This window comes from Schistocerca piceifrons, chromosome 7 (assembly GCF_021461385.2).
Source record: "Schistocerca piceifrons isolate TAMUIC-IGC-003096 chromosome 7, iqSchPice1.1, whole genome shotgun sequence".
Lineage (NCBI taxonomy): Eukaryota > Metazoa > Arthropoda > Insecta > Orthoptera > Acrididae > Schistocerca > Schistocerca piceifrons.
Window position 1 is genome coordinate 332,717,757 of NC_060144.1, and position 13,753 is coordinate 332,731,509.

The 13,753-nt window shown below is 41.1% G+C and overlaps 1 protein-coding gene across 1 annotated transcript in view; it reads left to right on the forward strand.

The window, feature by feature from the left end:
- LOC124804704 (protein groucho) overlaps positions 1-13,753 on the forward strand; it is a 721,164-nt gene that overhangs the window by 610,065 nt on the left and 97,346 nt on the right. The window contains exon 7 of the mRNA XM_047264963.1: positions 2,391-2,423. Coding sequence (XP_047120919.1) covers positions 2,391-2,423 — 33 coding nt within the window. The remainder of the gene's footprint in view (positions 1-2,390; positions 2,424-13,753) is intronic.

Sequence of the window (13,753 nt, forward strand, 5' to 3'; positions counted from 1 at the left end):
TAGAATGTCCCATACCTGTAGCTCCAACTTCCATTTCGCGTTCTAAGTCTGTTAATTTCCGTCGTGCAGCCCTACTCATGTCGGAAATCTTTTCACATGAATCACCTGAGTAGAAATGACAACTAAATCTTATGCCTTGTGTACGCTATACAACCGCCATCTGTTTATGTTCATACCGCCATCCCATGACTTTCGTCATCTCAGCGTATGTTCTCATTAAGGTAGTAGTGCATATTTCTGCGCCACGAGGAAGAGTCAGATTCTCGAAATTCATTGTCACATACATGTTTCTGTTTTGTTTTCGCTTGTTTCAGTCGCGCTGCGGTGGCCATATGTAGAGGTCTGCGGGATAAGAAAAATGCTATCTGCACCCCGTCCGCAAGTCACTTCGTATTCAATAGACTAAGTAGGTAGAGGCCAATCATAAACACATTTTATTGCAACACAGTCTGTCCTTAAAGTTGCAACTTTCTCTCACAATCGCTGAAAGGAATTTTGTAGAATTTTCTGTGGACTTTCCCACAACGTTGCGAGATCAAATGATGTATTAAAAGTTGTTGCCACTACTTTCATACTGGCATGTATTAGTTCGTTTATCAAACGCACTTTATTCTCCTTAATGCTAAACCATGTTAACATGCTGCTCTTCTCAAAGTAGTAACCACTGCATTGTTTACTAGTTAGTGTTTTTAAGAGAAGCATTAATAGCTGCACGGAGTTAATGCAAACGAAACAGGGACGACTCAGATGTAAGCAGCTGTTGGTATGACGGAGTCGTGATATAGCTGTAACTGTGGGAAAAATAAGAAAAATCGCCATCTGTAGCCCTCGCAAAGGTCAGCAACGCATCTACATTCGCCAGGATGCTGCGCATTCAAGCCAAAATAACGGCTTTCTGTCCCGAAAGTGAAGCAACAGCGACTTAAACAATAAATATCAGTATTTATGAAATAATTTCTACTGCTTAAGTCACTTTTTGCTAATATTTATTAGCAGGACACGTATTGACAGTATGCTGTCATCACTAGGTGCGTTATAGTTACAGTATTGGGGTAGGCCCCGACTCCTTTTGCCAGGGCAGCCAGCTTATAAAAGAAAAGAACGTATAATGGGTTAATGCGTCGCATCAGTCACACAAAGATAAGCATAAGTTTAACGTATGAGTAATCGAGTCGCTAGAAGACCCAAATGCAGCCTTTCGCTGATTTTTGTAAATAATATTAACAACTGTTGGGTACACGAATCAACGCTACTATATTGACAATGGCTACGGCATATAATACTACTATACAGCTGAAGGTTGTGGAAGAGCGGAAACGTTTCGGAGCGGCATGAAATTAGTCGGAAATTCACCGATCAGGGACAGGCCAAGTTATGTGCGACATGTACATGTACATTTATCTGAAGTGCGATGAGAATTATTTGATGGGTATACCAGTCGAGCTATGTACCGAAATTTAATTTTGATGAAACTTTATTTTTCTGTACGCAGAAACGGTAATAAGCACGTTCACATTCAGATGGTTACGTGCCAACAGATTTCCGGCAAAAATGGTTAAATTTCGGAACATACCCACACTGGCACACGCAGCAAATAATCCTATCACACTTCAGATTACTGTACGTGTAATTGTAATGCACCTAATAATGACATCTTGCTGCTGAAACGTGGCGTGCTAATAAATATTAGTAAAAAGTGATTGGAGCAGTGAAAATTATTTCATAAATTTATAGTATAATCGCCGACCTCAACCAATTCCATATAATATCTATAAAATTGGTTAAGAAATAATCGTTATTATCGATCGCTTCTAATGCAGAAAATTGACTAAAAGCGTAATATTGACCGGGTCCTTTAACTACAAAGTAATTATTATATTGGATATCCGCAGCTACGACGTCGGATATCCGCTTCGGCGCAAGTTTTTATGCTCAAAGTCGATGTTACTGCGACTATTCTCGAATGTATCAAGGGATAATACCTGCATCCGCTCAGACATCTAGTCGTACAGGCCGCCGCAGTGGACCATAGTTTAGGCCCTTGCTGTCGTCGAGTGCTGAACTCGGCGCGATGCGGCAATTCACACACGTCCCCCTCACGTGTCCTGTCCTCAGTAATTGCACGTGTCGCAACCCCGCTAAGCTGCTGGTGTGTCACACATGGCAACGCGCGCAAGTACACGCTCTCTGCCACGCACAGGCGGCCACACACACACACACACACACACACACACACACACACACACACACACACACACACACACACACACACCTCAGAACTTTGTGTGCTTTCATGTTACAGTACAAGCCAAAAAAACTATTGCGGCACGCGCTGCTTCAACTATCGTCACTATAGCGTTGTTTTTCTTTCTGTTTCTCCCCTCTTCTAGCAACAGCAACAACAGGGTCTCCATCAACTCTTGGTAAGTTTGCCTTGAAGCTGTCTTAGCCTGCTTCTTTCTTTGTTTCTTCGACTAATATCCGAGTATAATGCATAATGTGTTAAAAGTGAATGTAATATAAATCTCTGACTTTTATTTTTATGTTTCTTCGACATAACTACATGAGCATCCTACAAATTCTTTGCTGGTTTCGACCAGCCGCTGCATCTTCAGACAGTCAACAATAAAAAGAGAATACAAAAACGTCACTGTAGTATCCATAAAATCTGCCACGTCATTATCTAAGTAATGATAAAATGAAAGAATAAAATCGTACCTAAAGGCACATGCTGCAAGCGGTTTCCGTTATGTAGTCAACAAAAGTGAAGAAAATCTGTCGACGGAGGTCGATGTTTTTCTAGGCGAAGTTGGTATTTGTAATCGCGGAAGGAATATCTACTTCGATATATTTTATAATTCTTCTAATGCATGCAGTGAATATATTCGCTGAAGGAAGACATTCGGCAGACATTAAAGCTACTCTAATGAAAGTAACTATAAAATTTGCCGAAATAGCTACTCCTTCAGTGAATATAGACGAAAAGAAGATTGCAGTGCGCTTACAAAACTCGATCTCCGCGGCGGGTCGGATTTTATGGATTATATAGTCATTCTGTGTATGCTCCTTTTATCTTTTGCAAGTCGGAAGATGACCACTGACTGGTCCAAACTGGTAAAGAATTTCTAGAACACTTGTTTGGTTGTGTCGAAAAACACAAATAAAAGAACGTAAGTCAATCGCTTTATCTCCAAGACATGTCATTTTTTCCATAAATCGCTAGTTCTTATTGATGCACCGGTTGATCCAAAAGTTACAAAATCAGGTTTAACCTTTAATTCTAAACTATTGAAATTTACGCCACGCATTTTGCTTGGAAATATACACTTTCATGAAGAGAAAACGGAGTTTCGTCACTTCATAAGCCCCCTAAAAACCGTTTATAACAAGCAGGAAATTTTTTTCTTGTAGCAACGGATGGCATTCCCGAAACTTCTACAGCGCCACATCAACAGGAAATAAAAGCCTTACGGCTTTTTATGCGTCTGTAGGGAAAGGCCAGTTGCAGTAACTTTTCAAGTTACTGCATTTCCAATTTTTTTTGTTACTTTTGCGTTATTGGAATTTAATTACCGCACGAATAGCCAAGAAGCCTTCCGACAGAAAATTGTCGTATTGCACCGCCCTCTTTAAGAGGAGAAGCATTTCCGTAAGGTCTTCGTCAATAATGGCTTATTGGCTGTCACTTGCAGTGCATATGTAAAAAAAATATTGGAAGAAAAACAGTTCCAAACGTTGCTGTTGTGTTCAGAGTACTGCGTGGTGCAGAATAGAAAATAAAAATTTCTCCTGCCTGAACAGAGTATTTTTTGCCACAGTGATTTTTATCAATTTACCTTTACACATCATGACGTATACATGTTTGATAATTTTAAACATTGTCTTAGACTAATTAGAAAAAATTAATACAAGTTTGATAATTTTAAACATTGTCGTAGACTAATTAGAAAAAATAAATGAGACTACTCGAAGTTATTTTAGTCAAGCACAAGCTGCAGCCATGGTTTTTCTTCAGGTGCGCAACCCCAATGTAGAAACGGAATAGAAGCTTTTACGTCATCAGGGACGACGCCGAACTTAATTCGGATTGTGTTCAAGGTTTTGAAATTTTCCGTGTATGACTGTCGGAATTGGTGACACAGCGAAAATGCTGCTTGGCAACGAATAAAGCTTTGTTGCTATTTTAAAATTTAGCCAGTAATACATATTAAAATTATTACTTGTACAAAATCCCATGATAATGACGTAACAAATACGGCTATGATAATTAACTGTATTGTATGTGGAGAAACCATTAAAATAACGAAATAAACAGAAGATAGCTTTATGTGCTGCCTATATTCTGTTCATCATAAGAATAAACGTGATGTAAACAAGCATAAACGCTTTGAATGGTTAGAATTATGTTGTTAACGCTCTTGCAAGTAGGTCTTACGTATGTATTATGTATATTGTTACTAAGTTACGTTATATCGAACTTTTAAAATATTCTAATGTATTAACAGCCATCAACGTTTTTCATAATCACGCTTTAGCTAGTTTTTATTTTAAAACATGATGTAATCACAGTCTCTGTACCCTTGTGCTCTGATTGTCGCGCTGATAATACACATTATGAAACTGGCTGAGGCTGATTCCTGTTCCGTAGCGAAACATGTGGAACACAGTTAAAAACTCCCGAGAAATAGGTTCGTAAATTTACAGAAAAAATCGGCATTGAAGTACCCTGAGGGACTGTATTTGATACAGTTGAGACAGAAATACACCTCTTGGATGTAGAATAGAATCGGTAGCGTAGTCGATTGATAACGTAGTGCAATTCATGAATCTTTGTTTCCAGTCTCGCCTTAGTCTTCTTTTCGTTCAATCTGAAATACCTACATATCGTCTTTTACGGATAATGCACGTGTTCTTGTTTCTAATTACATATTGCACGCAAAATTCCTGTTTTCATTTCAAATATAAATCCTTAATTATCTATGTTTTATGAAAGATAAAGGTTGCTTAAATTAAGAAAACATAAGTTGAATTTTTTGGGGCAGAAATGAAAAACCAAATTCTCTCTATTTGGACTGAGTCCATTGTTTTATACCTTAGATGTAGTCTCACCCGAACCAGAGTCATAAGTGTTGTAGAAACATGAAAATCATTTTCACAGTATCTAGCACACCATACAAATGCTGCATTTTTACATTTGCCACTGCACCATTATAATACGAACCCAACAGAACTAATCTGGAGCCAAGCCAAGGTATTTGGCCCTAGAAATAACAGATCTATTAAGCTGCCGGACCTACAGGAACTGACGCACGCAGCTTTTTCACATGTCAGTGCCGAACGCTAGCGCGATTCAGAACGGCACATCGTAAAAGAAGAAAATGCGGTGCGTGGGTGGCTTCATGGATTGTGTTCTTGATCGACTTGTTATCAACGTAGCAGATGAGAGTGCCAGAACTGAAATGTATTTTTCGGATTTGGGTAAGGGAGGAGCTAAGAGATTACCAGACGACTGACTCTAATTAATACCTTCCGTGGTTTCAATATTCAACAGTACGGTGAAATCTCTGCAGTATGCTTTGCATCACACATAGCTCGTTCAGAAAAATTGACCTGTGTTTAAATTAGGAATTTTCATCACTCTTGTTTGTAACTATAATACTGTGTTAGGTGAGAACGAGAGCATTTTATGCATTTCGTCTGATCACTCAGGAAGCGTGGGGTGGTGCTGTAGTTGTGCCTAATATTATTTTATTCTCTTTAAAAAATCAATGGTATTCGAAGCTACGTTGTTTTTTAGGTCGTCTCTTTTCACGTCTGAACTGCAACTGCTCACATCATTGCAGGTTAGTTGGACCAGCGGGCTAGCCAGTGCTGTCCAAGTTTAATGCGACGGTAAAGCAGTTGTCCCTATCGCATCCTTGTGATCGTACTTGACTGTAGTGGACACAGCTTGGCTTCCGCTCCATGTGAAACGAAATGCAATGAGATTCAAGCAAACGCGGAAGAATACGTGGCGTAATGTTTACTTCAGGTTTATTCTCATGATGACCGGAGTATAGTTGATCGCAGTTTTGAGTCAGTGTACACGGGAGCTGCATTCGAAACGTTAGTAGCTTTGCTAGCAACCATGTCTTAACGGAATGCCACTTAAAAAATCGTAATGATGTTCACAAGATACACAAGAAATATTTTAGAACTATTTTAACTGGCTTTGTTGTGGGTTCTTGGCGAAACATTGTAATTGTTACACAAGAGAACATTCATTTTTATCCACGATTTCCACCTTTTGCTATCTGTCCCTGTTTCTACATTGATTTTGATCAGGAATTATTGTTATTAAAACAATAGATTCAAAAAGTGCGTACCAGCCCAATTTAATTGACAGCGTAATCTGAAGAAAGACAAGGCAGTAATACGCACAACAGTTAACTCTAGTCTAGAAAAGACATATGTTGGCTATTGTTGACAAATTGAAAACGAAAGTAGCAACATCCTGAAAGCAGAAAATATTCAGTGGTCTACTACACTAAGGAGACAATGAGCAAGAATCTAATTATAGAGAAATACTATCACCGATGAATGAAAATGATAATGTATTGTATGTTAACCGGGAGCCTAGAAGCGAGGGAGAGACTCCGTCCCCTCCACAGCCGCAGTGGTCTAAAACCCCACGACTACGACAGCAGTCCACTTCACGCCTCCGCCGCCCCACACCGAACCACTCTTTCAGGGTTATTGTGCGATTCGAACCCCGGTGGACTCCCCCCCTCCCCCCCCCCCCTCCCCGCCCCCCCCCCCCCCCCAGGGAACGTCTCACACTAGACGAGTGTAACCCCTATGTTTGCGTGGTAGAGTAATGGGGGTGGACGCGTGCGTGGAGAACTTGAGTGCGCAGCAATCGACGACATAGTGTAAACGAGGCGGAACAAGGGGAACCAGCCCGCAATCGCCTAGGCAAATGGAAAACTGCCTAAAAACCATCCACAGACTGGCCGGCTCACCGGACCTCGACCCAAGCCCGCCGGGCGGATTCGTGCCGGGGACCAGGCGCTCCTTCCAAATCCGGAAAGCCGTGCGTTAGACCCCACGGCTAACCGGGTGGGCAAAAAAATGGCACATATTACATATGGAAAAGAGAGAGATCTGTATGCACACAGACTGGAGGAATATCATGGATACATAGACTGCACATATGATAGAACTGCTTAGAAACAAACCAGCAATATTCCTTAGATGTTGGAGTACGCCGGACAGAGGACAGATAGTTTTAAAGGCTTGAAATATTATAAATTTAAAAGAAAAAAAGAGACATCAGAAAGGCAATTCAGAACTGCTTCTGAACGACCTGGGGGATTTTCTGAATAGTGCCAGAATAGTTAAAGCAAAAGATGGTTGATTACCCCACTACCTCCTCCCTCCCAAACACCCTGTGCTGTTCAGTTATATAATTTAAATAAAAAATTTCTTAAATAGTGTGAAAATTACCGGAACAACCTTGACTCTCTGTCATACAGTAAGTAGTACCCATTGCCATTAAGGTGTTGCGAAAGGGTATACGTTTAATCCGTTATCTACTAGAATATGAAGCATTCTTGTCTCACATGATCATATTTTTAGAGTTAGCTCTTTTCTTTGGTAGTTCCAAATTCTGAAATTCTGTGTCATAATACCCCAAGTAGTTAAAATAAATATTCCAATATTCTTGAGTACACCAGGAGACCTGCATAACATCTTGAAATAGTAACACCAGAAAATGGTATTGTAACTCGAATCGAAGTCGCGTAAAATAAAATGTGTGAACCATATGCACGAAATTATGTTTTCTTGAATGCTTTGGAACTGTTTCGTTTGGCTAGTCTCTATAGTAGGGGTTCTTTTCGTGGTGTAAAATGAATGGATGAATTTGAGGCATGGGTTGGTTAGGTGACACGGTCTAACGTCGAGGGAAATAATGTGTAATTTTTGTGACTGTGTAGTAATTATAACACATTAAACGCCATTTAGTTTCGATATTTGAAGATTGAAAATGGAATAGTTCGTATAGTGAGGCATTCATGGTTTTCTCTGCGTGAAACCGGACACTGAACATAGTATATATGTTTCAAATAATTAGCAGTTCGTGAAGTAACGAAGTCTGATGGTGTTTCGACAAATGAACCACATTTCTATAATAAATGTCTCACCTCAATGAGTACAGTGAACTTGCTACGTGTAGAAGCATTTCATGAGGATTCTACATTTCCGATGGGCTTACGTAAGTCTCTGTATTTTTACTAACTAAAAAGTAATAGATTATTTTTGCTATCAAGGCACTAATTTGCGATGATGTGAAAGTTCTGCATTTTTCTTTGCTCAAATTCGTTTAGTGGGTGTCATTAGCACATATTATGAACTATGAGAATTTTGCACGTTGGGCGGCCAACGAGCCAGTTGGACTGCATCCGCTAGTTACTAAAAGAATAATTTAATCGAACAGGAACGTCTAGTTTACCGTCGAGTTCCACCACTCGCGCTTGCAATGTGGTTGGAAATCTGAAATACAAGCACAATTTAAAATCTCCAAAGCAGTCGGCTATAGAGCGTTCCCAAATGGCGTGAACAGTACGTAGAAGCCGATTTAATTGTGTATCAATACATATTTGGCACAGCTTCATACACTAACAATCATTAGAATCGCAATTATCCTTGTGTGCAGTGAGCTGATTACATGCAAACTTTATTCTGGTGGCACACTGTTTGTGAGTGCCATCCTGTACTGAATAATTTGAGTGTAGTCTTGTTTCTTTTGCACCGTGGAAGTGTTTTCTCCACTGCAATTCATGTACACTCAATCAGAAGTGATAATGTAATCTTTTTATAGTAATTTAAGACGTGATCGAATGTGATCTTCAGCTCTACAGTCGGATTCGATCTTGTACGGCCAAAGTAAGACTGCTCCCAAAAAACAGAACACTAAACTACTTAGTTATTTATCAGACTATAATATGGGAAAACAGTACTGTGTAAAACTGTGGGTACGAAAACATTTGACTAGCATATAATAAAGTAGAAATATGTAAATTTCTGGAAATACTAAGTGTACCATGGATGGTGTTGTTACAATATGTAATGTGTCGCGTTAAAACCTGCATATGTTTTCTGCCTGTTGTTTAAAAATTTCGTCTTTCAAATGAAACTGGATACTAATGCAAAAAAGTCAGATTTGCGAGATATTAGCGCTTGTAATACCACAATATTGCCGTGATTACTTTAGCATCCCCATGTTGGGCACCAATTAAGTAGTGGTACGGGGATTCTGTGAAAGTCAAGTGTAAATTAATTATTCTACACTGAGGTGACTGAAGTGGTGGGATGACTCCTGTTATCGTGCCAGACCTCCAAATGTCCGGCATAGGACAGCAACTCGATGCGACATGGACTCAACAAGTCGCTGGAAGTCCCGTGCAGGAACACTCGTATTGAGCCATGCTGCCTCTGTAGCCCTCCATAACTGCGACAGTGTTGCCAAATGGTTCAAATGCCTCTGAGCACTATGGGACTAAACATCTGAGGTCATCAGTCCCCTAGAACCTAGAACTAATTAAACCTAACCAACCTAAGGACACCATACACATCCATGCCCGAGGCAGGATTCGAACCTGCGACTGTAGCAGTCGCGCGGTTCCGGACTGAAGCTCCTAGAACCGCTCGGCCACCGCGGCCGGCGCAGTGCTGCCGGTGCAGGATTTTGTCCACGATTATGTCCCATAAATGTTCAATGAGATTCATGTCGGGCGGTCAGTGTAGCCAAATCAATCACTCGAATTGTCCAGAACGTTCTTCAGATGAGTCGCGGATAATTGTCCCGGTGACATGATTCATTGTCATCCATAAAAATTCTATCGTTGTTTCGGTATATGAAGTCCATGAATCACTGCAAATGACCTCCCAGTAGGCGAACGTAGCCATTTCTAGTCAAGTATTGGTTCAGTTGGACCAGAGGAGCCAGTCCATTGCATGTAAACACAGCCCACACTATTATGGAGCCACCACCTGCGTGCACAGTGTCTTGTTGACAAGAGATGCACTCGACTTCGTGATGCCAATTGAGGAGCAGTTTGGCCGAACAGTAGCGGACGGGCCGGCCAGAGTGGCCGAGCGGTTCTAGGCGCTACAACCTGGACCACGACGGTCGCAGGTTCGAATCCTGCCCCGGGCATGGATGTGTGTGATGTCCTTAGGTTAGTTAGGCTGAAGTAGTTCTAAGTTCTAGGGGACTGATGACCTCAGAAGTTAAGTCCCATAGTGCTCAGAGCCATTTTTTGAAGTAGCGGGCGGCACCAGATCTGATTATTCGACAACGGCTGGGAGAGCGGTGTGCTGACCCCACGCCCCTCCATACCGTACATCGATGACACCGTTAGCTGAGGATGACAAGACTATCGGTCGGATCCGATTGGCCCGGCTGTGGCCTGAATGGCGGTTCTATTCCACCTCAACAGTTCGTCAAATACACCAAAAACCAGTTTCCTTGTTACTGTTGTTGCGGTCTTTAGTGCAAAGACTGGTTTGATACTGTTGTTGCGGTCTTTAATCCAAAGACTGGTTCGATGCAGCTCTCTACGCTAGTGTACCCTATGCAGGCCTCATCGTCTCCGAACAACTACTGCAACCTAAATCCTTCTGTATCTGCTTACTGTATCCATTTCTTGGTCTCAATCTACAATTTTTAACCCGACAGTTCCCTCCACTAGCAAACTAACGACTCCGTGACACTTTAGAATGTGTCCTATCAGCTGAGCACTTTTTTTGTCAGGCTTTTTCCCCACTTTGATTCAGTATTTCGTCATTAATTACATGTTCTACTCATATAATCATCAGCATTCATCTGTGGCACTATATTTCAAAAGGTTCTATTCCCTTTTCGTCTGAACTGCTTATCGTCCACGTTTCACTTTCATACAAGGATACACCCTATACCGATACTTTCAGAAAGGACTTACCAACATTTAAATGTCCGAGGGCCCTTTCAATAAGTAATGCAATACATTATTTCCGGAAACGAGGATTCCAATACACCATATTACTCCCTACTGTTTTGACTACAAAACCCTATTTTTTAACATAATCTCCGTTCAGTGCGACGGTCTTACGCCACTTTACTGGGAGAGCCTGTATGCCCGCAAGGTACCATTCTACTGCTCGACGTCGGAGCCATCGTCTTGCTGCATCAGTAATCTCATCATCATCCACGTACTGCTTTCCGCAGAGTGCATCCTTCATTGCGCGATATACTTGGAACATATCCAATTAATTCACAATTGCGAATAAGGACTACCATCAGCTGTAGAATGGAATGGCGACAGTGAAAATCTGAAAATCGGTCCGACACAGATTTTCATTGTCGCCATTCCATTCTACAGTTGATGATAGTCCTTATACATGCTTGCAGGTGCGAGATCCAGGCTGTGGGGTGATGAAGTACAGTCGAATGAAGTTTTGTGAACACCTCTCGCGTGCGCAGACTTGTACGAGGCCTTGCGTTGTCATGGAGAAGGACAGGTTCGTTTGCACCTCGAACGAGAGTGTCCGCACGTTCCAACATTGCAGGAGTCAGCTGTGTGCGGCCAGCCGTATGCGGGATATCGGACAGGTTTGCTCAACCTTGTTGCGACGATGACAGACGTCTCGCCCAACGACCCACCGTGCTTTTGTCCACTGCAAGGTCTCCTTAAACATTCTGAAAGCGCCTATGAATACCTGCGATGCTCTGGTTTTCTGCCAAAAGAAACTCAGTGACAGCTCTATGCTTCGAACGCACCTCATTTATAGACACCATTTTGAAGGCTACATATAACGACGCCACCTATCGGGACTTGATGAAAGTGTAGGGACCAAAGCGAGAATATTCCACAATGTCCCTCAACAAATTCCACATTTTTTTCCACCGCAATGGGCCGACAAAAATGTGTTGCATTACGTATTGAACAACCGTGTATATTGGACGTTAAAAATTCATGTTTTTCCAGAAATGCTTATTAGCTATTGCCTATTTCAGTTTTATATCCTCTCTCCTTCGGCCATTTTGCTGCCCAAATAGCAAAACTAATGTATTACTGTTCATGCCTCGTTTCCTAGACTGATTCTCTGTACATTGCCTAATTGAATTCGGGTACATTTACGTTGTTGATGTTCCTCTTACAACCTCTTTTCAAGAGACTATCTTTTCCATTCAATTGTTCTTCCAAGTTTTGCGGTCTGAGAAAACTAGACTCTCATCGATCAACTTCAAATTTTAGTTTTTTCTCCATCAGCTTTAATTTTCTTTCCAAGTTTTACCTTAGCTTCCTTTACCACTTGCTCAGTGTGCAGACTGAATAACATCGGGGATGGCCACACCCCTGTCTCCCTCTCTTCTCAACTATGGGTTCCGTTTCATGTCTTTCGATTCTTGTAACTGCAATCTGGTTTCTGTACAAGTTATAAATGACCTTTCGATCCCTGCATTTTATCCTTGCTCCCTTCAGAATTTCGAAGATGGTAGTCCAATTCGGTCCACATTGTTAAGCTTTCTGTAAATCAACAAATGCCATAAACGTAGGTTTGCCTTTCTTGAACCTATCTTCGAAGGTAAGTCGGCACCTACCGTCCTTGAAATTATTATATCCTTCCTGAAGTCTGACAGTATTTGAACTGTCTCATTTATCTTGCACGCTAGGTGGAATGATTTATCACGAGTGACCCTCGCAAGAATTACCGTAATTCCGAGGGAATGTCGTCTACTCCAGGGGTCTTGTTTCCAACAACTTTCATCGCTATGTCAAATTATTCTCACAGTATCATATATTGTCACGTACTTCCACTTCTCATTCTATAATAATGCTCTTAAGTTTGTTTTCCTTGTGCAGATCCTCTATATATTCTTTCCATCTTTGAGCTTTCCGTTCTGTACTTAGTACTGGGTTGTCATCTGAGCTCTTCATATTCACATATCAGGCTCTCTTTTCTCCAAAGGTCTCTTCATTTTCCCTGTGCACGGCATATGCCTTTCCTCTAAGTCATGCAAGCATCTCTAGCCTTGAGTTCGTCCTGTAGCCATTCTTGCTTAACCGTTTAGCATTTTCTGTTACTCATTTTTGTAGACTTCTACAATTCTTCTTGTCTGCATCATTTTTCGCATTTTTGTATTTTCTCCTTTCTTCAGTTAAATATCTCCTGGGTTATCCAAGGATTTCAACTAGTCCTGTCCTTTTATCAGTGTGATCCTCTGCTTCCATCTGTATTTCATGACTCAAAGCCACATCTCCGTCTTTGTTATATTCCTTTCCTCTGTTCCGGGGTAACGGTACTTAATGTTCTCTCGAAACTCTTAGAAACCTCTGTTTCTTTCAATTTGTCCAGGACCCAAATAATTAAACTCCCACCTTTTTACAATTTGTCAAGTTATTATTTGCGGTTGTAATTTGTATATAGCCAATAAATTATGGCCAGAGTGTACATCTATCCCTGGAAATGTCTTCCAGGTTACAAATCTGGTTTTGAAATATCTGTCGTTTCATTATACACTACTGGCCATTAAAATTGCTACACCAAGAAGAAATGCAGATGATAAACGGGTATTCACTGTACAAATATATTATACTGGAACTGACACGTGATAACATTTTCACGCAGTTTGGGTGCGTAGATCCTGAGAAGACAGTACCCAGAACAACCACCTTTGGCCGTAATAATGGCCTTGATGCGCCTGGGAATTGAGTCAAACAGAGCTTAG